Raw genomic sequence first — 26,883 nt, 5'->3', positions numbered from 1 at the left:
TGGAGGAAAAGGCAGTGATGTTTGTAACGCTTCAGGCAGCGTCTTGACTTGAATTGATTGTTAGTGGCCATGGAGAATTGCCCTTTCAGGGTTGTTTCTCTAAACTCCACTATAAAAAGTGATTTCTCTCCAGCCCGTAGAGTTTTCTTCCCTCTTTTCAGCTCTGTTTTCTTCTGAGGGCCAGAGTGACAGCCAAGCCCAACAGGCTTGGTATGTTTTTCAGGCAAACAGACACCCTAGAGCAGTCCCCAGCAGAGGTGAGAGTGGCTGAAGCCCCAGGCACACACCTGGATTTGCTAGGGTCTCAGTGGCTCTTGGCTCAGGCAAATTATAGAATAAGAGCACAGAGAACTTGAAGCTTGGGGAATTGTGTAGAGGTGGGAGGTGGGAAGTGGGTGCGGAGGGACTCTGAGGTGATTCAGTGAGTTTCTCCTTTTACCACAATGCAGCTCATGGTCAAAGGAGAAAGACTAGGGTGGGGAAATAAAGAAATTGTAAACAAGAATTGGAAGAGGCAAGGGAAAGAAGAAAATTTAGATTCTTTGGGTAAATGGAAGCATATTATAGACCATAAACATTATGTGAGGGATTTATGTGCCTGGGGATATTGTTGAAGTAGGAAAACATTGTCTGTGAAGCATAACAGGAGACAAACACTGAATATAGATCCTTAAGTTTCAGCGCTGTCTTAGAGGACATAGACAGCACTTAGAAAATGCCCACTGAGTGTAGAGTACCGCACTAGGCATTGGAGGGTGAAAAAGATAGAAAAGGACAAGAGTTTTGACTCCAAGGAAATTGATCTAGTTAGTTGAATATAGTATCCTCTTTTGTTTGTTTAGTGTTTTACAGTTTATAAAGAACTTTGACATAGTGGTACTTTATTTAATCCTACAACAGCCTTAAGAAATAACCTGCATTAGGCTCAATTTACAGTTGCGGAAGCTTGAGCTTAAAGACATAAATTGTTTGCTTGCCCTTGACTGCACAGCCAGTAAGTGGCAGAGGTGAGAAGCCCAGCTGTTGTTTCTATGAAAAGACCTTCTGGCCATGGCCACGTGAGGGCCACATGTCTTGAAATCACAGAATGAAATCACATTTATGCTCTCTTTTTGGAAGTGAGATACTTGCATTGATTCATTCCCCTTCCTTCCACCAGTCTTCCTTTGGGCCAATGACTCACCCAGAGAGGCTGGAGCCTGGGGCTAAGGCATGGCCAGTGGTGAGAAACATTGTTTTTCCTCCTTCCAGTGTGTACAGGCCTTAAACTTGTGACCCCTGCCTCATTCCCACTGTGCTGCCTGGAAGGTGCTACATAATGTTCTTGGCAAATGTTATTAGGGTTTTTTGCCTGTGCAAATGAATATAATCCAAAAATATGAATAATTGATGGCTCAAGAACAAAGAATGCTGGGGTGGAGTGGTGGGAAAAGGGAGAAAGAACTGATATATCCCAGCATGCCTGTGTGGGCTTGTCACGGGATGATGAAGTTTATATTTAGCTAAAGTCACTTTCCCCAGACGTTTTCACTGTTCTGATAAAGCTAGATAGCTATCATCAGAGGCAAGGCTCTTGTCACCTAGGAAGTGACTGGATTGTGAATATTAGTATCTCCATTTCTTTCTTAAAACTGTTTCCCCTAAAGCTTTCTGATCTTTGTTGAGTAGTTACAGACCTCTGGACATGCACTCAGCCATCCCAAACCTGTAGAAAGGAAGGCTGAGCTGCCTGAGCCCCTTCCTGCTGGGTGTTCCTCAGGGTCCTCTGCAGTCATCTCTCTAGAGCTCAACCTCTTGTTGTCACCAGTGCATTTGGTACATCTTCTCTGCTGTGGAGGGTCGGGACAAGTAGAATTCACCATCTAGGGCCCAGGTATGTGACAGAGAAATGTAAACACACAATATGGTCCAATGCTGGGTTCAGCATAAATTTTAGATTGAGGGTTAAAGGTACTCAAGTGGCCAAAACCGTTATCCAATAAAACTGCAAATGACTCTTGTAATTTAGTTATTCCTGAGCTGGGTGGGGGCTCTGAGGGCTGCCTGGAAGCTGCGTACAGTGTCTCCTTCCCTCACTACCTTGTCAGCTCCCAGCTGTGTACTGTCCCAGACCCTGGCTGGCAGAGGGGCAAAGGCAGGAGAAAAAAGGTGTATAAGAAGGAGACAGAGTGCACTGTGGTATCTTGGATTGGATCCTGGAACAGAACAGGGACTCTACTGGAATCTGAGTCTGGTCTGGAGTTTAGTTAATAGTAGTGTACCAATGTTGGTTTCTTAGTTTTGACAAATGGCAATGTAAGATGTTAGCAAAACTGGAAACTGGGTGAAGGCTGTGACTGTCGTTGGAGCTTTTCTGTAAATCTCAAATTATTCCAAAATAAAAAGTTAATTGGAAAAAAAAGGGAGAGCCAAGGAGGAAGGGGAAAAGGGAAGTAGAGGCTATGGTTTGGAAAGACAGGCCTTGTGGCTGGGGAAAGGTGATGTTAGAGCCCCAGACTTTGGTTGGACAGGAAGACCTGAGCAGCGGTCTGGCTGACTGGATTCTGATTTAGCTTTATTGCAGACTGGCTGTGAACAGGTCACTTTGTGTCTTGATGTCTCTTTTTCCTTATCTGTAATGTGGGGGATACAGCGTTTGTTCTCAGTAGGACTCTTGTAAGGCAGGATATGGCGAGGAAAAGATGCTGAGAAATAAAAACATGCACACTCAGATGTCCATTAAGCTGTTTTTATTAGGAGTCTAAACTAGGCCTGGTGATGTGAAAGGCATCAGGGGTATTTTGAGGTGAGAATGGGCATCTCTAGAGGGTGAGAATCACAGAGGATACATTTCCTGGGTGTTGTGGCCCTGGCGGGAGCTCTGTATTATGCTTGCTAAAAGTCTTATTTTATCTTCCTGCTTTCTCCTTCCTGCTCCCCATTGAGCCATTTTTTTCCCCTTCCTCCCGTCCTCCACTTGCAGAAACCACTGGTGAAGGACCGGGAAGCCGAGCTTCTGTACTTTGCTGATGTTTGCGCAGGCCCAGGTGGCTTCTCAGAGTATGTGCTGTGGAGGAAGAAGTGGCATGCCAAGGGCTTTGGAATGACTCTGAAGGGCCCTAACGACTTCAAGCTGGAGGACTTCTACTCGGCCTCCAGTGAACTCTTCGAACCCTACTATGGTAGGGACACCAGGGACTAGGAGGGACAGTCCTCTGTGGGGACTTCATGTTGGAAGCGGTTATTATCCACTTACCATGTGTTTTTTCCTAGGTCTGTCAGCCTGGGGTTCTCAGTCCATGTCAGGAAGGTCTTGGTTCCCTCTTGACTGTCCCTTTTTACCCCAAGCCTGCAGAACACAGGTTAAACACTCCACTAGGCAAACTTTCATGAAAGCCATATTAATTCTTACTTTCTTCTCCTGTGGTGACAGGAGATAATGAAACTGCCTGATCTCCGGCTGAGAACTGGCAAGGTTATTAACAAATACAAAGCCCACGCCCATCTCCAGCCCTGTGTGCCTGTGTGGAATGCATCAGGAAATAGAGCTCAACCACCTGGCAGCAGTCCCCTCCATTCTATCTTGATTGTTATGATTTGGCAGCAAATCCTAAGTCCTTTCATAACAGTTCTTAGTGAAAAATTGATACTAGTTCCTAAAGGTAGGTGCTTTAGTCCTAAATGTAGGTGCTTTCAGTTTCAGTTGATGACTCTTGGCTGGTCAACTCCTTTTAGACTCTGGTTTATTACAGTAGGGCCATGTTTTTGCCTCCTTGTCTGTCACTGCAACGCAGCCTTGCAGTGTGGGCCCTGCAGTGAATTGCTCCTCACGGGCTTTTCTCCTGGACCTCAAGGCCCACTTGGTACCTGTGTTAACTGTCCCAGAGAGCATGTGTTCCAGCTCCTGGGATGTATGGGGCATGTGAGCTTACTGTGAATTTTGTGTCCTGCCAGGTGAGGGTGGGATCGATGGAGATGGAGACATCACCCGCCCAGAGAACATCACTGCTTTTCGGAATTTTGTCCTGGATAATACAGATCGCAAGGGTGTCCACTTTCTGATGGCAGATGGGGTAGGTGACCTGCTCTCCGTAGGGTGATACTTTAGGGACTTATTTTGTTAGAGGCTTGAGAATTCTTTTTCTTATGTTTTATTTGGTCCTTTAGCTGTCCTGGAAGGTGGTAGCTCACTGTTCAGATAGTAGGGATGTATGTTTTTATTCTTTTTGTACATATTTTCAATGATAACTTTGTAAAGCCTGTGATGTTGTTGACACCTTTGCTTGGAGCAAGTGGATCTTCTCAGCTCACTTCTTCAAAGGGCCTTGATTGGCTGTAAGACATGGTGATGGGAAGACCATGACTAAAATGAACTGACCGGGTACTGACTGGGAAGAACATTTCCATCATTTGTCACCTAGGTGCTGCTCCTGGCAGAGGCTGTCTATATGTGGCCACTCCTAAGCCTCTGGATGGGCTGGCAGGTGACCACATAACCAAAGGCAGCAGCTCAGGGGAATCCACAGGAGACTCTGTCAGTGGCTGGGCTAAAGTGAATGTTCAAGGAGCCTTGTTTCTTGGGCAGCTGCTTGAGACACAGAGGTGAGCCCATTGCAGCTTTCTCACCCAGTATCTGATGCAGCAGGTAGTCTTTTTCTGGAGTGAGCCACGACTTAGTCTTGAGTAGGGACAGAGAACGTGGCAGTTTGCTTCAGGGTCATATGGCTAGAGTTGAGAAAAGCCTCTGGAGCTCCTTGGGTGGCCTCTCAAGCAGTCGCCATGTGGAAAGGTAAAGGAATGTGCAGGATGTTAGCACAGAATCTGAAGATGCACTGGCTCACCAAAGCTTTGTGTACAGCAGGGAACAACAGATAGACAGGTTTGGGGGAGGCCGGGGAGCGGCTGCTCCAGCTGAGCAGATGTGGGGGTCTGATAGTGCTTAGGAGGCAGCTGTTGCAGTGTGGCAGCTAGAGTGGCAAACGCAAGGTTGACTTTCTGCTTAGGCAGTGTGGACTAGTGACCTGGGGCTTTTTTTTTTTTTTTGACTGACCCTGTAAACAGGCATGCATTTTGAGAAGCATTTATAAATCTGGAAGACATTGCTAACGTTTTTTTGTTTTGGTTTTTTAAAGATTGGCACCTGAACATCTGTTGCCAGATTTCTTTTTTTCTTCTTCTTCCTCTCCCCAAAGCCCCCAGTACATAGTTGTATATCCTAGTTGTGAGTCCTTCTAGTTGTGGCATGTGGAACACCACCTCAGCATGGCTTGATGAGCAGTGCCATGTCCGCGCCCAGGAACCGAACTGGCGAAACCCTGGGCTGCCGAAGCAGAGCGTGGGAACTTAACCGCTCGGCTTTTGATTCTGAGTTGTTTAGCTATTACCTTCTCAGGACTGAGTCAGGAAGACCTGGCCCAGCTGGGGGGCCTGCTTAATGGAGGCCAGCCTCCTTTACTTTTTCATTATTGTGATAAAAAAACACATAGAATTTACCATCTCAACCATTTTTAAGTATACGGTTCAGTAGTGTTAAATATACTCATATTGTTGTGAAACAGATCTACTGAACTTTTTCACTTTGCAACACTGAAACTCTGTACCCCCTAAACTCCCCTTTCCTCCTCCTCCAGCCCCTGGCCTCTGATTTTTATGTGAGCTTGGCTCTGCTCCCTGCTGGGATCTCACAGGGAGGTATACTGGCTCCCAGTATAGCCAGCTGGTGGGAAAGGCTCTGTGCTCTTGGGACAGGAAAGGGAGTTTGTGACTAAAGTCTTGGTAGGGGAGAGAGATTACTATGACTGTCAGAGTTATGCTAACTTTTCCCCTGTCACCAGACTGGGGCCTCTTCAGTGGTCAGCACAGTGGCTGAGTGAGCCCAAGCAGAGTATTCATGCTGCACACACTCCCTGGGTCTCACTGGGTTCACCAGGGCTTTGTTTCCTGTCTTATAGTTAGCCTGTGACTAGCCAATATTTTGCTTCTGTTCTACCTTACTCTTCCTTGCATTCCCATGAGTCTTAACATTTTCTGGACTGTCTCCTTGGAAAAGCAGACTTGGTTCCATCCCCTGGAAGTGATAGAGCAGGAAAACAACTGCAGTATTCAGGCCTGCGTCTTAGTGCTAGCTTCATCCATAATGAGCCATATGACTCTGCCAAAATAATTTAAACACTAAGCTGTATCTTTATGAGTCAGATGGTGGAGATCAATGCACACACTTCAAGAAACCTCAATGAAGATGAGGTAGGCGTTGCTCTGTTCCTTCCTCCTCATTTCTCTTTCCCACCCCAATCCTTGTGCTCTTGTTTCAGGGTTTCTCAGTGGAAGGGCAGGAGAACCTACAAGAGATCCTCAGCAAGCAGCTGCTGCTCTGTCAGTTCCTCATGGCGCTCTCCATTGTCCGGACAGGTGGCACTTCCTCAGCTGTCTTCCCACCCCAGGACTCACTAGAGGCCCTATTGGACAAGAGCTTGTGTGGGGTTGGCTTGTAGTTAAAAAAAGGAAATCTATTTATATCAGGTGACAGGTGGCTGAATGAGGAATTGAAGGAAGAAAGGGCTGTAGAATCCCCAGAGTTCCTCTAAAGCAGAGACCCCCTTAAACTGCCTCTGACTTTTAATGGACCCAGGTGCTGGCCCCTTGACTTTGTCATATTTACTTCCTGAGACTACATTACCCACCTCCTGGAATAGAACCCACTGACTTGACTGCTACTGGTGTTTTCTTTCTAATCCAGGAGGCCACTTCATCTGTAAAACTTTTGATCTGTTCACACCATTCAGCGTGGGGCTCATCTATCTGCTGTACTGCTGCTTTGAACGAGTATGTCTCTTTAAGCCGATTACTAGCCGTCCGGCCAACTCAGAGAGGTGAGGCCTTCCTCTCCATTTTAGTAAGACTGGTTGGCTAAATATCAGAACAACAAATCCTGGTGCATCTCTCTGGCATGACTGCTACATTAAAATCCTTGACTCTAAAGAAGTTATTAGAGCCAATAGGAGTCAGGATTCTTGGATCTTATCGGTCCTGTGATGTGCCAGTTAAGCCTCTGCCTCCTCTACAAGCCTTATTCACCACACTTAGGTGGGGGATCCTTGGCTTGGCCCAGGAGGGAGAAGGTGACCAATAGTAGGGACACCTGGAGGGACACGGGCTGGGAAAGGGTGAGGGGGCTGCCAACCAGAGGCACTGTTGGCATCCCTGCTGGGACACAGTGCCCATGCACTGTGTGAGAGCAGATGCTGCCAATCAGGATTGCCAGGTAGCTTGTTAAAAACACAGATTTCTGGGCCCTGTCCCTGGAGAGTCTGTAATTTAACAGACGCCCCTGATGATGGTCTTGCAGCCAGTCTGGCATGGGGCACTTGGAAACCACTGTCATAGAGAGGAGAGATACAGCCCAAAATAGAACGGAAAGATTTGAGGTGAACTTCTGCAGCACAGAGTCTGTGCTGTTCCTTGTGTGTAGACTTGAGGCTGAATGGGGAAGCTGTTTAGCTTCATGACTGAGCAAGGGATTGGGGTTGGGGGAATGTGGGAGGGGAGAGCCCTTGGTCAGTGGAGTAACAGGGTATCTCCTGCCAGGTATGTGGTGTGCAAGGGCCTGAAGGTGGGCATAGATGACGTGCGGGACTACCTCTTCTCAGTGAATATTAAACTCAACCAGCTGCGGAACACTGATTCCGACGTCAACCTTGTGGTCCCCTTGGACGTGATTAAGGGAGACCATGAATTTACTGACTACATGATACGGTCCAACGAGAGGTAAGCAAACCAGGTGTTTTTTTGCTGGCACCTCTGGGGTGTCAAGGTAGACCAGAGAATGAAGGACTAAATGACTAGCTCTTGGTTTCGCTTCATCAGCCTTGACAACTGGTAACTGGAATTGGTCTGCTGGTGCCAGGGCTCCCTGGGACTTTGGATACCTTGGGAATCCTTGTCCTGCCCCATCGCAGGGGTGGCCAGTGGGTGCCTGGCTGGCATAGCCCTGCCCACAGCCTGATGTGATAGTGAACCCAGACAGAGAACAGCCTCGTCCTGTGTCCCAGAGCAATTTCCCTTTGATTGCATCTGTTTGTAAAAGGCCAATTTGGTGGTTGCCTTGGGAAGTCCTCCTGTTGGGGACAGAAGATGGCTGGAAAGCAACTATACAGCCTGCTTTGGAAGTTTCTGGTACCAGAGCTTTTGCCATTTTGAGTTCCCCAGATGGGTGATCTGAATGCTGGTTTTTTAACCTTCTTTAATTGTTCCCCCTCTCTGTTAGTGGCAATAATTTAAAGTTGTGACAGTTGGCTCAGTTCTTCAAGTGGGCGAGCCTTAGAGAAAAGTGTTTTGAGGTAGGCTGGAGAGTTGTATAGTAGCAATGAATCAGTGAAAGTACTTTCTTAGGGGGCCAAACAGGTATTAGAAAGGTCATTTCTAAGGATGTAATCCCAAGTCTCCTAGAGAGGTTTGAAGGTATAGGTGGCCCTAGAGAATCATAGAAGGAGAGGAAATCTTTATCCATCTTATCCATTATCTCACAGTATTTTAACTTGCCACAGTGCTGCCACATAAGCTTTCTCATCTCGATAGTAATGCTAGGCACCAAGATGGAGCAGATACCAAGCTTCAGCATGTTACAGATGAAGAAGCAGGCCCAGGGGCTGGCCTAGAGTCAGGAAAGCCAGGGCTTTGTAGTATTTCTGGACTTCCTTTTGCTGAGCCATGCTGCCATCTGCTACGAGTGTGTGTGGATGCGTGGCAAAACTGGACTTCTTCTCAATGTTCCCAAAAGCACAGGATGTTTAGGCAACCCTATAACCAGTTTCCTTTCTTTTTAAAAAAAATTAAGGGGCTGGCTCGGTAGCCAAGTGGTTAAGTTCGCGCGCTCCACTGCGGCGGCCCAGGGTTCGGATCCTGGGCGTGGACATGGCACCACTCGTCAGGCCAAGTTGAGGCGGCTTCCCACATCCCACAACTAGAAGGACCTACAACTAAGATATACAACTGTGTACGGGGGGTTTAGGGAGATAAAGCAGAAAAAAAAAAAAAGAAAAAGATTGGCAACAGTTGTTAGCCCAGGTGTCAATCCTTAAAAAAAAAAAAGAAGATTGGCAACAGTTGTTAGCCTAGGTGCCAGTCTTTAAAAAAAAAAAAAAAATTGAGGTATAATTCCATAAGTGAAATCCAGATCTTATGTGTGCACTTCTGTCAGTTTTGACAAATGCATATATCCATGTAGCCTGCATCCCTATTAAGATAAAAATACCGTCTCCTCAGGAAATTTCTTTGTGCTCCTACTTAGTAAACCCTGAAGTAACTACTCCTTTGATTTTTATTACCATAGATTAGTTTTGCCTGTTTAGAACTTTGTATAAATGGAATCATACATGTACACTTTTGTGTCTTTTTTTTCTCCTCACCTTGTTTTTGAGATTCATTCACATACTGTTTATTCCTTTTTATCGCCAAGTAGTATTCAAGTGTATGGATATACTGTAATTTATTCTTCTGTTGATGGACACTTGAAGTATTTCCAGTTTGCTGCTGTTATGAATAAAGCTGCTAAAACATTCTTGTACAGGCCTTTTGGTGGACAGATATTTTCATTTCTCTTAGATAAATACTCAAGAGTGGAAATTCTAGGTCATAGAGGAAATGTGTATTTAACTTTTAATAGTGCTATATGGTTTTCTAAAGTGTTTGTACTGGTTTGTACTCCAGCACAGCATTAGAGTTCTGATTGCTCTGTCTCCTTGCCAACATTTGGTATTTTTAGTCTTTTTCATTTTAGCCATTCTAGTGGGTGTGGTATTATATCATTGTGGTTTTCATTTGCATCTCTGTGATGGGGAATGATGTTGAACCCCTTTTCATGTGTTTATTGGCCCTTTATGTATTTTATGAAGTGTCTCTTCAAGTCTTTTGACCGCTTAAAAAATGGATTTATCTTTTTATTAAGTTGTAGGAATTATTTATATATTCTGAATACAAGTCCATTGTCAAATATGTGTGTTGTGAATAGTTTCCCCAGTCAGTGACTTGTCTGTTCATTTTCTTAATGGTGTCTTTTGATAAGCAGCAGTTTAAAAATTTTTTGTCATTTTTTTATTGTGGTAAAATATACATCACATAAAATTTACAATTTTAACCGTTTTTGAAATGTATAATTCAGTGGCATTAAGTCCGTTCACATTGTTGTGCAACCATCACGACTATACATTTCCAGAACTTTTTAATCATGTAAAACAAAAACTCTGTATCTACTAAACAATAATTCCCCATTTGCCCCACCTCTAGCCCCTGGTAACCTCTATTATACTTTCTGTCTCTATAAATTTGCCTATTCTGGGTACTTCATATAAGAGGAATCACACAATATTTGTCCTTTTGTGTCTGGCTTATTTTACTTGGCATGATATTTTCAAGGTTCATCATGTTGTAGCATGTATCAGCACTCATTTCTTTTTAAGGCCAAATAATATTCCATTATAGGTACTTAACCATATTTTGTTTATCCATTCATCTGTTGATGGACATTTGGGTTGTCTCCACATTTTAGCTATTATGAATACTGCTGCTATGAATATTGGTGTGCAAGCACCAACACTTGTTAGTTTCCCTTTTTTTTTAATCATAGCCATCCTAATGGATGTGAAGTTATACCTCATTTGTAGTTTTAATTTGCATTTCCCTAATGACTAATGATATTGAGCATATTTTCACATTTCATGTGCTTGTTGGCCATTTGTATATATTCTTCGGAGAAATATCTATTCAAGTCCTTTGCTTGTTTTTAAATTCATTTGTCTTTTGTTGTTGAGTTGTAGGAGTTCTTCATATATTCTGCATATTAATCCCTTATCAGATACATGATTTGAAAATATTTCTCCCAGTGGGTTGTTTTTTTTTCACTGTATTGATTATGTTCTTTGATGCACAGCAGTTTTTAATTTTGTAGTCCAGTTTATTTTTTCTTTTATTGCCTATTCTTTTGATGTCTTCTTCAAGAAATCATTGCTAAATCCAATGTCATGAAGATTTCCATATGTTTTCTTCTAAGAGTTTTGTAGTTTTAGCTTTTATGTTTAGATGTTTGTTGCATTTTGAGTTAATTTTTGTAGATGGTGTAAAATAAGGGTCCAACTTCATTCTTTCTCATGTAGATATCCAGTTTTCCCAATACAATTTGTTGAAAAGACTGTCCTTTCTCTCTTAGATAGTCTTGGCACCCTTGTCGAAAATCATGTGACATATATATGAGAGTTTATTTTTGAGCTCTCTATTCTATTCCATTGGTCTGTATGTCTGTCTTTATGCTAGTACTACACTGTTTTACTGTAGCTTTTTAGTAAGTTTTGAAATCAGGAAGTGTGAGTCCTCCAGCTTTGTTCTTCATTTTCAAGATTGGTGGGGCTATTTGGGGATCCCTTGAAATGTCATATGAATTTTAGGATGGGTTTTTCTGTTTCTGCAAAAACTGCTGTTGGGATTTTGATAGGGATTGCATTGAATCTGTAGGTTGCTTTGGGTAGTATTGTCATGTTAACAATAGTAAGTCTTCCAATCCATGAGCACAGGATGTCTTTCCATTTATTTATGTCTTCTTTCATTTCTTTCAGCAGTTTTGTAGCTTTCAGTGTACAAGTCTCTCACTTCCTTGATTTAATTTATTCCTAAGTACTTAAATCTTTTTGATGCTATTGTAAATGGAGTTTTCTTAGTTTCCTTTTCAGATTATTCATTGTTAGTATATCGAAATGTGAGTGAATTTTGTGTGTTGATTTTATATCTTGGAAGTTGGCCGAATTTGATTGTTATAACAGTGTTTTTGTGGAATCTTTAGGGTTTTTTGCATGAAAGATCATGTCATCTGCGAACTGAGAATTTTACTTCTTCCTTTTCAATTTGGGTAACTAGAATTTTAAAAGTTTGCTGATGAAATCCAATGTATCAATTTTTCCTTTTTGTTAGTGATTTTTGTTTTCTTTCTAAAAATCTTTGCCTCTGCTAAAGTCATGAACGTTCTCTGTTTTCATCTAAAACTTTTATAGTTTTAACATGTTTAGGTCTACAGTCCACCTGAAAATAATTTTTGTTTATGGTGCTGTGATGTAGGAGTCAGAGTTCTTTTTTTCCTTATAGGTGTCCAGTTGTTCTAGCACCGTTTGTTGAAGATACTTTCCTTTTTCCATTTAATTGCTTTGGCACCCTTGTTAGAAATTATTTGACTGTGTATGTGTGATTTTATCCAGGGCACTATGTCTGTTCCATTAATCTGTTTGTCTGTCCTTTGCCATATTATCTTGATGACTATACCTTGAAAAAAGTCATCTTCAGGTCAGGTAGTGTATAGTTATCCAGCTGTGTTCTTTCTCAAGATTGTTTTGGCTAGTCTAGGTTTTTTGCATTTCCATGTAGATTTCAGAATCAGCTTGTCAATTTCTAGAAAAAACCTGTTGGAGTTTTGATGGAGATTACATTGAATTTATAAGGCAATTTGGGGAGAATTGACATCTTAACAGTATTGAATTTTCCCATCCATGAACAAAAAAATCCGTATACGGTCATGCGCTGCATAACAACATTTCACTCAGTGATGGACTGCATATAGGACAGTGCTCCCATAAGATTAGTACCGTATAGCCTAGGTGTGTAGCAGGCTCTGCCATCTGGGTTTGTGTAAGTATGCTCTGTGATGTTTGCACAATGATGAAATGGCCTAACACATTTTTCAGAACATATCCCATCATTAACTGATGCGTGATTGTATTTAGGTTCTCTAATGTCTCAACAATGTTTTAAAGTTTTCAGTATAGAGGTCTTACACATCTTTTGTTAAATTTATCCCTAAGAATTTTATAGGTGTGGATGCTATTGTAGATGGTATTTTTAAAATTTTAGTTTCCAATTGTTCATTGCTAGTATATGGGAATACAATTGATTTTTGTGTATTGTCTGTGTATCCTGTGAGAATGCTTAATTTACTTCTTAGTTCTAGTAGTTTAGTAGATTTCTTAAGATTTTTTACATATGTAATAATGTCTTCTGCAAATAAACAGTTTTACTCTTTCCTTTTCAATTGGTATGCCCTTAAAAAAATTATTTAGGGGCCGCCCTGGTGGTGCAGCAGTTAAGTTCGCACATTCCGCTTCGGTGGCCCAGAGTTTGCCGGTTCAGATCCCGGGTGCGGATATGGCACTGCTTGGCAAGCCAGGCTGTGGCAGGCGTCCCACGTATAAAGTAGAGGAAGATGGGCATAGATGTTAGCTCAGGGCCAGTCTTCCTCAGCAAAAAGAGGAGGATTGGCAGCAGATGTTAGCTCAGGGCTAATCTTCCTCAAAAAAAAAAAAAACCCAAATAATATTCCCTTGTATGTATATACCACATGTTCTTTATTCATTTATCTGTCAATGGACATTTAGCTTGTTTCCACATCTTGGCTATTGTGAATAGTGCTGCAGTGCACATGGGGATGCTGCTGTCTTTTTGAGATCCTGTTTAGTTCTTTTGGAAATGGAATTGTTGGATCATACGGTGGTTGTCTAATTTCCACACCTTATTGTACTGACTAGTTCTTCCAGTACGATGTTGAATTGAAATGATGAGAGCAGACATCCTTGCCTTGTTCTAGATTTTAAGTGTAAATTGTTTAACCATTAAGTATGATGTTACCTATAGGTTTTTTTGTAGATGTCCTTTATCAGACAAAGTTTTCTTCTATTCCCAGTTTGCTCAGAGTTTTTATCATGAATGGATGTTTAATTTTGTCAAGTACTTTTTCTGTATCTGTGGAAATTATTATATTCTTATTTTATTCCACTAATACAGTGAATTACATTGAGTGATTTTTCAAATGGTGAGCAAATCTTGCATTTTTGGATAAACTCCAGTTTGTCATGAATATCACTCTGATATATTGCTATATATATATATATATATATATATATATTTTAAAGATTTTATTTTTTCCTTTTTCTCCCCAAAGCTCCCCAGTACATAGTTGTGTAGTTTTTTTTAGTTGTGGGTCATTCTAGTTGTGGCATGTGGGATGCCACCTCAGCATGGTTTGATGAGCAGTGCCATGTCTGCGCTCAGAACCCGAACCGGCGAAACCCGGGCTGCCGAAGCAGAGCATACAAACTTAGCCACTTGGCCACGGGGCTGGTCCCATGTTGCTATATTTGATTTACTAATATTTTATTAAGAATTTTTGTGTCTATGTTCATGAGGGATATTAGTCTCTAAATCTGTATTCTTTTGAAGTCCTTGTCTGGTTTAAAAAATATATATATAAAAATACATATGTATATTTACATATATATTTTTATATATACATATAAAATACATATACATATAAAATACATATATATTTACATACATATATATGTATTTTATATGTATATGTAAATGCTATGTTTCCCTGTTTATAATCCCTTTATTAATATATATATTAAAAGAAGAAAGGATTTAAAATCAAAGAAGCTAGAAAAAGAAGAGCAAATTAAGTCCAAAATAAGGAGAATAAAGGAAACAATAATTTCCTTTTATTTATTTATTTATAGCATGTAAATATATATGGATATTTATATGGATACATTTATTATTTAATATATTGTATATTATGTAGTATTGTATGTTTATGTATACTATTGGATGTTATCTGTTCATTAATATGGTTCAAAATATTCTTTAAATTTCTTATTATTTGTTCTTTGGTTCATGGAGTATGTAGATGTGTGGTATTTGATAGCCAGATATTTTGGGGTTTTCAGGATATCTACTCGATTTAGTCCTATTGTACTCAGAATATACTCGGTATGATTTTGATCCTTTGAAATTTATTGAGGCCTTTTTTATGGCTAATCACATGCTCTATCTTGGTGAATATTCCAACTTCTGTTGTTGAGTGTAGTGTTCTATAAATGTTAATTTGGTCAAGTTGGTTCATGGTGTTTTTCAAATCCTCTGTATCTTAACTGATATTTTGACTATTTATTCTGTCCATTGCTAAACGAGGGCTGTTAAAGTCTTCAACTATGATTGTTTATTTCTTTAGTTTTATCAGTTTCTACTCCATATATTGGGATCTTTGTTATTAGTTACATGCACATTTAAGATCATTTTGTCATTATGAAATATCTTTATCTCTAGTAATACTCTTTGTCTTGAAGTCTACTTTGATATTAATATAGCCGCATCGGCTTTCTTTTGCTTAGTATTTGCAAGGTTTATCGTTTTATGTCCTTTTATTTTCAACTTGTCTTTTTCTTTTGTAAATAGCACATGGTTGGGTCTTATCTCTTTATCCAGTGTGACAGCTCTGTCTTTTAACTGGGGTGTTTAGTACATTTATGTGGAATGTAATTATTGATATATTTAGGTTTAAATCCTCTCTCTTGGTTTTTTTTTTTTGCTGGGAAAGATTTGCCCTGAGCTAACATCTGTTGCCGGTCTTCCTCTCTCTCATTTTCCGCCCCCTCCCCAAAGCCCCAGTACATAGTTGTGTATATTCTAGTTGTAAATCATTCTAGTTCTTCTTTGTGAGCCACTACCACAGCATGGCTACTGACAGATGAGTGGTGTGGTTCCATATCCAGGAACCAAACCCAGGCCTCTGAAGCAGAGCATGCCAAACTTTAACCACTAGGCCATCAGGGCTGGATCCTCTTGGTTGGTTGATTTCTGTTTATCTTGTCTTCTCTTTGTTTCTTTCCTTTTTTTTTTTTTTTTTTAAGGAAGATTAGCCCTGAGCTAACTGCTGCCAATCCTCCTCTTTTTGCTGAGGAAGACTGGCCCTGAACAAACATCCATGCCCATCTTCCTCTACTTTATACATGGGATGCCTACCGCAGCATGGTGTGCCAAGCAGTGCCATGTCCGCACCCGGGATCCAAACTGGCGAACCCTGGGCTGCCGAGAAGCGGAATGTGTGCACTTAACCATTGCACCACTGGGCCTGCCCCTTCTCTTTGTTTCTTTATTCCTTCCTTCCTTTTGGGGGGAGGGCAAAGTCAGTATTTTCTAGTGTCCCTTTTTATCTCCTTGGTTTTTTTCTTTTTTAAGCCTTTTGTGTTATGTTTTAGTTATTGCTCTAAAGATTACATTATGCAGCTTTAATTTATCATAGTTTACTTTCAAAAAATATTTTCCTGCTTCATGAACTATGTAAGAACCTGATCACAGTAAACATATATTTACAGTCCTCCTGCCTTTGTGTTCTTGTTTTATATAACCTACTTTCCGTTGCCATTATTTTTATTTTAAACAGTCTATAGTCTTTTAAAGAGAAAGATACATACATCTATATATGTACATCTAATCTTTTTTAAGAAGGTCCTTGATATTTACTAACATATTTATCCATTCCTTCATTCCTTTCTGCAGAACCAAGTTTCTATTTGGAATCATTTCCTTTCAGCCTGAAGAATTTCTTTTAACCTATTTTTGTAGTGCAAGTCTGCTGGAGACTAACTCCTTCAGCCTTTGTCTTTTGAAAATCCTTTCATTTCTTGAAGATATTTTCATTGGATATGGAATTTGAGGTTGGCAGTGTTTTTCTTTTGGCACTTTAAAGATATTCTTCCATTGTTCTCTGCCTTTCTTATTTCCCATGAGAAGTCAGCCATCATTCTTGTTTGTTCTCTGCTTTCCTTGTTTCTGATGAGAAATCAGCCGTTGTTTCCCTGTAGGTTATGTGTCCTTTTTCCTCTGACTGCTTTCAAGATTTTCTCTTCATCTTTTCTTTTCAGCATGTTGACCATGATGTGTTTATACAGTCATGCACCGTATAACGACGTTTCGGCCAGCGATGGACTCATACAGCAGTGGTCCCATAAGATTAGTACACTATAGCCTAGGTGTGTAATAGGCTATACCATCTAGGTTTGTGTAAGTACATTCTGTGATGTTCACACAACGATGAAATTGCCTAATGACACATTTCTCCAAGTGTCTCCCGTCATTAAGCGATGCATGACTGTATACAGTTTTCTTTGTATTGCTTCTGCTTGGGGTCCCCTGACCTTGGATCTGTAGATTAATTTCATTCATCAGTTTGGGAAAATCTTGGCTATTATCATGTCAATATTTTTGTCCTATTCTTTCCTTTGCTTCCGAGACTCCAATTATGTTAAACTGTTTTTTATTGTCTCATGGAGCTCAGATGCTCTGTTATTTTTTTTCACTTTTGTCTCTCTTTGTGTTTACTTTGGATTTCTGTTGACCTGTCAGTCCTCAAGTTCACTGATTCTTTTCTCTACTGTGTTCAGTCTGCTGGTAAGCCCATCAAAATCATTCTTTATCTCCAATACCGTATTTTTCATTTCTAGAGTTTTTATTTGTTTTAAAATATAGTTTCTATATCTCTGCTGATATTCTCCATCTTTTTATGCATGTTGTACACCTTTCCACTAAATCCTTGAACATGTTTTTTACAGTTATTTTAAAGGCCCTGTCTGATAATTCCAATATTTGGACCATCGCTGGGTCTTGTTCTGTTGGATTGTTTTCTCTCTTGTGAGTGAGTCACGTTTTCTTGCTTTATCCTGTCTCATACTTTTTTATTAAATCCCAGACATTATGTGTGAAAGAACAGTGGAGACTAAAGTAGAACAGGCATCTGTTAGTGTAGGTGGTTGAGTCAGTTTAGTCTGTAGTTGAACTGAGTCTGGGCTTTATTGTTGGTTTGTGAAGGATCAGTTCACCACTGCTTTCAAATTTTTAAGGATGGGATCAAAACTTCATTTTAGCAGGAGTTGGGATCTGAGTGTCTGGAAGATTTGACTCAGTTCTTCTGCTTTACTCTCAGCCATCAGCAGCCCCCATATAACTGTACCTTGGAGTGTGGTCGAGGGGGTTCTCTTTCAACTCTCCATCCCCTCCCCTAAATATAGATGGCCTCTGCTCCAGCTAAATTTCTCTGTCCTGATGTCTTTTGGTTGTCTTTTTTTGGTAATCTTTCTGAAAGCAAATAATTTTTTTTTCTTGTAGCCACTGTAGTCTGCAGATCAAAGCTCTGGCCAAAATCCATGCCTTTGTTCAAGACACGTGAGTGTTTCCCACTTTCCAGAATTCATCTATTTCAAGGGAAGAGCTTTTCGTTTAGCTTCTCCCCCTGAGCTCTTTATTTCATTTAAACATTTAAAATACTTACTCTTCTATCTCATACTCTGCTGTGGTCTATGCAGGATCCCAGAGAAGCATATGGCCTGAACCTTGCCCTCAAAGACTTTGTCTTTGGGCAGATAAGAATAGCCCAGGAAAAGGATGCAGGAAAAGTTCCTAACAGTGGATTAGAGTGTGTGGAGTGGCACAGCACGAGTAGAATACATAATGTTCAGGGGACACAGAGTAAAGAGTGATCAAGAGAGGAGAGGTAGAACTGTTCAAGGAGAACCTCTGGTAGGGGGCAGACCTGAGCTAATTCAGCTTTCTGGGGCAGAGTCACATGCACTGGGATGGACTTGAAGTGGCCTGTATTAGCAGAGGAAGAGCCAGAACGTGCTGATGGGTAATTGGAAGAAGGGTATATGGCATCCAGGGTGGTCAGGAGGGCAGACTTCTCCCTTCCCTTTGTGGTGGGAAGGGGAGGTCATCCCATTTTGTGTACATCTGAGCTCCCATCTTCAAGAGACAGCTGTGTGATTGTTAAAAGCACCCTAGGCTAATGGCAACGTGGTCTCCAGGTGTGCATGCACATGTTCATTCATGCAGGCTTCCTTTCTGGGGTACTGAGGGGCGCACAGGAGGCAAATTCCTTGCATATCTTGGAGGTTTTAATCGCTTGCTGGCTTCATTTTTCCAGGACCCTGAGTGAGCCTCGGCAGGCAGAGATCCGGAAAGAGTGCCTCCGACTTTGGGGGGTGAGCATCTCCCCAGACCATTGTTGCTCCAGGGTAGGGAAGCTGTAGAGAAGAATGGGATTGACTCCCAACCCTGTCACCTGAGGGTCTCCCCCTGCGTGAAAGTGTCTGTCTACCCTCACAGCATTTCGGAGCTGGACATCTCAGCATTGTTGGGAATGATCTTGTCCCTTTTGCTGTCAGTTTGCTCCTACAGCTGGGTCAGAAAGGACAAGGGTGGTGGGTGAACAGGCCTCAGTTTTCTGCTGGTGGCTTTGTGTAGCAACACTCACCACAGAGAGCCCCGGTGAAAGGGAAGTGGCCTTTGGGGTGTGCTACCACAGGGTGTGAAAGGGAGCAGTGACAGAATTAACCACCTCCATCCTCCACTTTCTCACCTCCTTTGTAACGTGCCATTTCCTCTTCTCCTGTTTGAACCTGTCCCCTCACTTACATAGATTCACACACAGCCTTGGTCAGAAGCACATTTGAAAGTCAAAGCTCTTTGCTGTCTCTTTTCAGATCCCAGACCAGGCTCGAGTTGCTCCTTCTTCCTCAGACCCGAAATCTAAGTTCTTTGAGCTAATCCAGGTAAATTTGGTATCTGGAGAAGGTAAAACTTTAGAGAGGCCTAACTCTAGATGTGGCAGGTTTCATGAGACCCCCAGATGCCTGGCCTCTACAGGGCTTGTGCAGCTGCCACCCGTGCTCCACAGGGCTGAGCTGAGGCCAACATAGGTGGGAACCTTTGGTATAGGGTATTGAGTTTCCCAAGACCCCATTGAACTGCCTGAAGATTCTTGTCCTGAGATGTGTTGTGCTCAGCATTCCCATGCCCAAAGGGTGGTGCTGGCTCTTACTCCCTGGCAAGTTCAGGGTCCCATGAGATTTGCCTGCAGGGGAGACATGAAGTATGGGATGACTTTAGATAGGGGAGCTGGGCAGAGGGCTAAGAGAGGCTACCAGGAGAGCTCCACAGTGGGGCTGGCCTAACCCTAGGCTCTTTGTCCTGTTTCTGCTGAGCTGGTCCTTGGAATTCTTCTGCCCTGTTTTTTTCTACCATCTGGTTTCCGGCTTCTCCCTGGGCTTCATATAAATCTGGCCCAGATCATGGGCCATTGTTGCTGGTTTTGTGGGTCAGAGACTAGAGAATGAGTTTCAAGATGGCCTTAAAAGACTAGCATGTGTACATTTTTGTGAATGGGGTGGAGAGAGAACTGCGCTCAGACCAACTGCTGGTGAGTCCTTGCCTTCAGTTTTATTGAAGAAGTGGCTTTTATATTCTGGTGACATTTCCTTATAGCCCTGCTAAATCGATCTGTACTTGGGGACTCGGTGTTCTTTCCTTTCCCAACCTCACCTAATAGGTCCTAAAGGAGCACTCCAAGCAGATGGAATTAGATCCAGTTAGTGCATGGTTAGGTAGAGCAGGGTCACAGGGGGCATGTTTCAGAGAGCAAGTACTTCCTGTCCTTTCCTTTCCCAGCCTGCCCCCATCCCCCATGCAGGCACCCATACTGAGCGCCTGTCCCTTCCCCCGACCCAGCCCTGTTTTCTCTGACCTGGGTTTACAGGGCACTGAGATTGACATTTTCAGCTATAAGCCCACGCTGCTCACCTCCAAAACCCTAGAGAAGATCCGCCCAGTGCTCGACTACCGCTGCATGGTGTCTGGCAGCGAGCAGAAGTTCCTTATCTGCCTGGGGGTAAGTCTACAGCTGCCTTCTTACCTAGCCTGGGGTGGTGGAACCTCGCCTCTGTCTGTGGGAATCTGAACAACTGCCTACCACAATTGGTGCATGTTCTTCTTGGCACTAAGGAGCTGGGGCTTTGACCCCAGCTTTGAGTTAGCCAAGTGTCTTTCATTCTTTCATTTATTCATGCATTTGCTTATTCATCTCTACATTGCTAAAGTGAACACTACCTCCTTTCTTGTCATATGGAATTTCCTAGGCTAGCAGGATGGTTAGCGGGCTAATCTGGCTTGAGCCCATGCAGCTGTTTCTTTCCAACACCTCCACCATCCCATGTCATCCCTTGTCTTGCAAAGACACCACCTATCCTTACTCTGGGGCCCTTGGAGTCTAAAATGAGGTGAGGGAAAGCCTTGGCAGTTCTATATCTTACCTAATTAGGTAAAGTCATCATTGCTTTCTTTCCACTCTGACTTGTCTTTCTGTATAATTTTATCTCTTCTTGCTCACTTACTTTCTCTGTGTCCTCGCACACTTTATCTTTTTCTCTTTTTACTTCCTCCTCCTCTGCTCTCTGGACCCTTCACCAAACCCACCTCAGAGATACACCAAGCTGGATCTTTCTTGAAGGCCACTAATTATGAACTTAGGCCTTTTGAATGGTGCTCTGGGTCTGTTCCAACCACCAGGACCAAGCCAGATTACTCCTCCTCTTCCACTGAGGCAGTGCAGGACAGCACTATCCTTATCACTGAAGTATAAGTGACTAATCTCTCCAAGACATTGTCTTCTGACATTTTCAGCTTGTAGATGCCAACTAAAAGCCCTTTTGAGAACTGAGCCTCTCACCCGCTAATCTCCATGCCTGCCTGACTCGGCCCTTTCTCTCTCCCCATAGAAGTCCCAGATCTACACGTGGGATGGCCGCCAGTCAGACCGCTGGGTCAAGCTGGACCTGAAGACAGAGCTACCCCGGGACACTCTGCTCTCTGTGGAGATTGTTCACGAGCTGAAAGGGGAGGTCAGAGGTGGTTCTGCTCACGTGTTCTGATCCTGCGAGCTAGGCAACTGGGGCACAGCTGAGCCTGGCCTTTTTCCTCGAGTTAACTGGGTTACCTTGCACGTGGTGCTTGTCAGGGCCTAGGGCCTGGGGAAGGCTTTGCAATTATTCCTTCTCTTCGAGCAGTTGCTCTAAGCCACAGTATATTCAGGCAGGAAGGACCATAGTCTCTATGTGTATAGGAGGAGCCCTTGATCCTCTCTGTGCATCAAGAGTCCTGTTGGAGCTACTGGGTTTTTAGCTGCTGATTTAGTTTTTGACCAGAGATCTGTTAGAAAAGAAGCATGAAGAAGCATTGTTATTTCCCATGAGCTTTGGGTATTACAGCCATACTGATGACTCTCAGAATAGTCAGTGGAACTGTTGGCAAGGGTGGGAAGCCAGGTCCTGGCTGGAGTACCATGGTGGCAGCCTCACTGGGTTTGAGGTTCAAGGGGGCTCATTATCCAAAACCTCAGATATCTATTCAGAAGCCTGGGCCGATTGGTGCTGAGAACCAGCTGGGAGGGAGGCAAGAGAAATATCCTGGGTTTAAAGTCCTTCCCCCAGCTGTAAGTAGAATGGAGGCCAGCGTGCATGGTGGGCAGAGTGGGCCCCAGGCCAGCGCCTAGCAGGGTGGGCAGTGTACTTATCCTTCTAGGGGAAGGCCCAGCGGAAGATTAGTGCGATCCACATCCTCGATGTCCTTGTGCTGAATGGCAGTGACGTGCGGGAGCAGCACTTTAACCAGCGGTGAGACCTGGGCCCTGGGGGAGGGAGGGAGGGGTGGGCCAGAACAGCTCTGTGACAGCAGCGTCTGAGGCTTGGCCCTCCACCCAGGCCTCCTCTGCTTAAGGGCATCCTTAGTTTCCCTCTACCACCCACTGGCTGGTTCCAAGGACAGAATGGGAAATTGATGTTGGCACTTCAGAGTTTGTTAGAGCTTGGGCCCTGATTGTCATGGATACCAACATACTCCATTTTGCCACAGCTGTTCAGATTAGTGCTGATGTTTGTGTTAAGGTTGAGCAAGAGGGCAACCTTATAGGGTCTTCTCCTGTGAAGAACATGTCTTATGCTTGGGTGGTCCTATTTAAGTCCACAACTGGATTCCACAACTCCCACAGAGGCGCTTTTGTTCATGAAAGGATGCCTAATCAGTTGCTAGAAAAGGAGGGATGTCTTATACTGCCATGATGCTAATGTCACTCCTGAGTTGGTTCATCTGAGTGGGTGTACTGTGGTATCTGTGGTCTGGGGTGATGGAGCAGACATATCCAGTAAAGATGATACTTGAAGTGACTGAGCACAACGAAGGTACACATCGGGAAAACCAACCAAGATGTAGCGAAATTAGAGGTCAGAATCCAGAGAGAGGGGGAGGATATGCATAAAGACATCAGTGGAGAAGGGCACGGTGGGCTTCCTGGGGGAATATGAGTGCTGCCTCTTGGAGCAGTTTTGCTGCAAATTCAAGCGTCTTCTCCCACTGATGCTGTAAATATGCCCTGGGGGTGAGGGTGCTGGTGGAAGCACCCTTGCTTGCCTCTGAGAGACTCTGTTTGGATTGTAGAATTCAGCTTGCTGAGAAATTTGTGAAAGCTGTTTCCAAGCCCAGTCGGCCTGACATGAATCCTATCAGGTGAGCATATTATCTCTCTCTCTCCCAAATCCCCCTTCTTCATTGCTTCTTTCTGGCCAATGCCTGCTTCCCTGTCCTGTGGGGGATGGGAAGGCTCAGTGGAAAGGACCAGGCAAGGTTGGCATTAGAGGGAAGAGTGCCCTTGAGTGATTTGTTTAGGGGTGCGAGGAGGGGGCTCCTTCGTCCCAGAATATCTCCCATCCTGCCTGTCACAGTGGGTGAAGCTCCACAGGAGATTCATTCCTAGGGGTTAAAGCATCCTTATTTAAGACGTGCTTCTGAGAGCGGTAACACACCTCGGGAGTCACACATTCACGCCTGAGTATCATTAGCATATCACCTGGCCTTTTCATTTTTTTCAGGTAAGAAAAGGGTGCTGAGGGAATGGGAGTTTTTGAACATGAAATAGAGGAGGATGGTTTGAGGGAGTAAGATCCTTGGTGCTTGGGAAGAAGGCCAGGGTTTGTCGCCATGTTAGGTAGTGTGAAAGTTCTAGGCCCCTGAGGGAGGAGAGGAGGATGAGAAGAGTTAAGGAGCAGATAGGTGGAGAACAGACTTTTCCAGGCTGGGCCGAGGTCTTAGGTTATTGCCTTTGGGGCTTCATGGGACTAGAGACTGAGATGTATATTTATACTTTATCAAAATAATTTTTATTTTTATCTTTAATAGAAATTTACTTAGTTAAAATTAAATCCAGTAGTGAGAATGCACTTTATAGATGTCTTCTAAAAGTGCAACAGCAGTTTCTTCCTGTGCTTTAAAATGGCCTGTCTGCCAGGTCCTGAGAGGCAGCTTCCAAGGACCCTGCCTCCGTTGCTTGTGGTCCAGTTGCTGAGTCTCGGGGACCTGACCCAGCAGCAGCTCCAAAGGCATGTTCAAGGCCCCAGAGGTGGAGGGCGGGGCGCCAAACCAGGAACCCTGCATCCTGGGTAGGGGCCTCCCCGCCCCCCTCATGGTAATTGGCCTATTAGGACTATTTGGAAGTAACTGCTACAGGAAGGCCTAAAATCCATGCAGACAGACCTGGGCAAGAGCCTGGCCCTTGGTGTTCTTGCCTTTGGTAATGGTGAAGGTGACCTGGGTGGGAATGCTGGCAGAGACATCGTTTTCTGCCAGACCTTCCTCTTGCTCCCGCCTATCTTCCAGAACCACAGTTATAGTCTGAGGGGATGCCTGGCTGCTCTGAAACCTAGAGCTTGTCTTTGTAAGACATCACTTCAATGGGCTTGGGATCCAGGCTAGGGGTGCTAGTTCTTGGCGGGTTGGGTAGTGTAGGGGCCCAAGGCAGAGGATTAGGACAGGCACAGCCTCCTGCCTACCAGCTGCTGCCCAGACAAGAATGTGCCCCCAGGAAGCCTTTGTCCCCTCTCCATCCCTCTACCTACAGGGTAAAGGAGGTGTACAGGCTGGAGGAGATGGAGAAGATTTTTGTCAGGTGAGTGACTCAACCAGGGTAGCTCAGGATTTGAGAGCAGTTGGGGTGGGGGTGCAGCAGTGTCCAGGATTCATTCTGTTTTTTTGTAGATGGGTTGGAGGTGGGGTAGTGAGTTGGCCCTGACGGGCAGCCTCTACCCCCCACCTCCTTTGCCTCAGCATGGCTTCGCTGCAGCCAAGAGGCCCCTGGCTGAGAGCTGATTCAGCACCCTGTCAGGAGGGGAGCAGGGCGGGTGTGTGTCAGGCAGAAATACGGGCTCATTGATGCTGTAATAGTTACGATTGTCCCTGCGAGGGGCAGAGCAGCAAGCTGCCTGAAATACTATAAATCCCAGCTCCTGGTGCTGACAGAAAAATTGAGCCTGGAGGGGTGGAGGGGGCATAACTGCTTCCTCACATTCTTAGCAGTGTGCGGGGTGCTCAGATCTGGGGGGTTCATCCTGGGTGTGCGCCTGCTGTGGCCACGGGAGCTGGGCCAGGTCTCAGTGCTCTCATGTTAACTCTTTAGTGGCCACAGTGATGCCATAGGTGGTGGACTGACCCAGTGGCACCCATGATCTCAGATCTTATCCTTACTGGTTCACCTTAAACCCCCCAAACAGTAACAACATAGGAGGGGCATCTGCCACTCCCCTGCCTCCATTGCTTGGTTGGAAGTGCAGAGCCCAAATTCTAAACCCAATATTGCACTAGCTCACTTGCCGTGTGGCCTGGAGCAACTCAGGTCTCTGCCTCAGTTTCTTACACTGAAACAAGATAAAATACTGTGTTTGGTCTGCTTTTGATATTAGCTAGAGACTAGTGTTAGGACTTTCTCTCTCTCTCTTTTAACGCACACACTCACACTTCCTGTTTGCACGCCTACTTGGGAAATCAGGTTAGAGATGAAGATCATCAAGGGCTCCAGCGGCACACCGAAGCTCAGCTACACGGGGCGAGATGACCGGCACTTTGTGCCCACTGGCCTCTACATTGTCAGGACAGTGAATGGTGGGTGATGAGTAATTGTTCCCTGTGCCTCCTTCACTCAGCCAGGGTGAGTGGCCCAGACCCTGGCTGAGCCAGAGCCAAGGGCTCCCTACTAAGATGAGTAGCAGCCAGGCTGGCATTTATTTGAGGTATATGTTGGGAGGGACTGTGTTGCCTGAGCCTTTTCTGTTCTTTGGTGAGTCCCGGGGATTGGGTTGGGGCTGGGGAGAGGAGCTCAACTTATATATGCACACATGGTCTCCTTGTGGTAGGAAAAGGGCCTTCTGGGTCGGCAGCAGCACATCCAGAAAGCCAAGCTTAGCCATTTGCATCCCATATAGAATCCCTTTTCTTCACTGCCCTCTGGCTAATAAAGTCCTGCTGCCTCTGCCCAGGTCCCAGAGATGTTGCCCTGGTGGCAGGATGGCAGGACTGGAGTAAGGTTATTGAGAAGTAATTATCTTAGTCAAACTCCTGGGGCCCCTTTGGGCTGGTGATAAAGGCAGCATCCTCACAGGCTGTTCTCTGCCTGCTTTTTTGGGAGAGAGGGAAATGGAAGTACGGGAATGGAGGAAGGCACACCCCTGCACTGGCCTGACCTATCCCCCATGGGAATTTTGTGTGTTTTCTGGGCTTCCCCTCTTCCCTATCAGAGCCATGGACTATGGGATTCAGCAAAAGCTTCAAGAGGAAGTTCTTCTACAACAAGAAAACCAAGACCTCTACCTTTGACCTCCCTGCAGACTCCATTGCCCCATTTCAGTAAGTAGCCCTCCTCCAGAGCTGGCCCCTCAGCAGCCCTGGGTACTCCTGTCAGGACGCCAGCCAGCCCTCTTGGGGAATGCCCTGGGTCCTGAGATTGACTACTGCCCCCGCAGGGACTCCCCTGAGCATGGGCTGGGTTTCTCCCCAAAAGGGTGGGGATGGTGCCTCCCCCCAACCCCTTCTTCACCTCTGCCGCCCACACCAGGGTGTGGCTGGGCCTGGGTAGTAAGCTCAGTGAGAGGAGAGTGATGCCAGGACCTGCTTTGATGGTTTGGGGTCCTGGGTGTGAAGGGCACCACCCTGGCAGGGCATCTGCTCCATGGAGCAGCCACTGGTTACATGACTTTCTGACGCTGGCCTGGTGATGGGAACATGCTGAGGGCCCACAGCCTTGCCCCTCAGGACTTAGGGTTCTAGCTGTCCCTTGTCAGGACCCAGTGTCCATTTGCCAGATTGTTGTTCATAGATTTTGACAGTAGCCAGCAGCCTTAATGTGCCTGTAATTAGCCACTGACACTAGTTTCTGTCACCACACTA

At 44.3% G+C, this 26,883-nt stretch overlaps 1 protein-coding gene across 2 annotated transcripts in view; it reads left to right on the top strand.

The window, feature by feature from the left end:
• The window catches only part of CMTR1 (cap methyltransferase 1), a 55,435-nt gene that overhangs the window by 26,773 nt on the left and 1,779 nt on the right, over positions 1-26,883 (top strand). The window contains exons 9-23 of one of the 2 annotated variants that reach the window (XM_014830920.3): positions 2,963-3,161; positions 3,934-4,052; positions 6,291-6,387; positions 6,716-6,848; positions 7,564-7,743; positions 17,953-18,009; positions 18,767-18,824; positions 19,326-19,394; positions 20,378-20,509; positions 21,396-21,518; positions 22,198-22,289; positions 23,110-23,178; positions 24,566-24,613; positions 25,490-25,602; positions 26,235-26,343. In XM_014830920.3, the coding sequence (XP_014686406.1) occupies positions 2,963-3,161; positions 3,934-4,052; positions 6,291-6,387; positions 6,716-6,848; positions 7,564-7,743; positions 17,953-18,009; positions 18,767-18,824; positions 19,326-19,394; positions 20,378-20,509; positions 21,396-21,518; positions 22,198-22,289; positions 23,110-23,178; positions 24,566-24,613; positions 25,490-25,602; positions 26,235-26,343 (1,598 nt within the window). The remainder of the gene's footprint in view (positions 1-2,962; positions 3,162-3,933; positions 4,053-6,290; positions 6,388-6,715; positions 6,849-7,563; positions 7,744-17,952; positions 18,010-18,766; positions 18,825-19,325; positions 19,395-20,377; positions 20,510-21,395; positions 21,519-22,197; positions 22,290-23,109; positions 23,179-24,565; positions 24,614-25,489; positions 25,603-26,234; positions 26,344-26,883) is intronic. The other variant, XM_070514991.1, reaches the window with a different exon arrangement.

The sequence above is a fragment of the Equus asinus genome, chromosome 8 (genome assembly GCF_041296235.1).
Source record: "Equus asinus isolate D_3611 breed Donkey chromosome 8, EquAss-T2T_v2, whole genome shotgun sequence".
NCBI classification, from domain to species: domain Eukaryota; kingdom Metazoa; phylum Chordata; class Mammalia; order Perissodactyla; family Equidae; genus Equus; species Equus asinus.
Note: the sequence above shows the minus strand (reverse complement) of the source record. Positions and strands in the feature narration are given on the sequence as shown.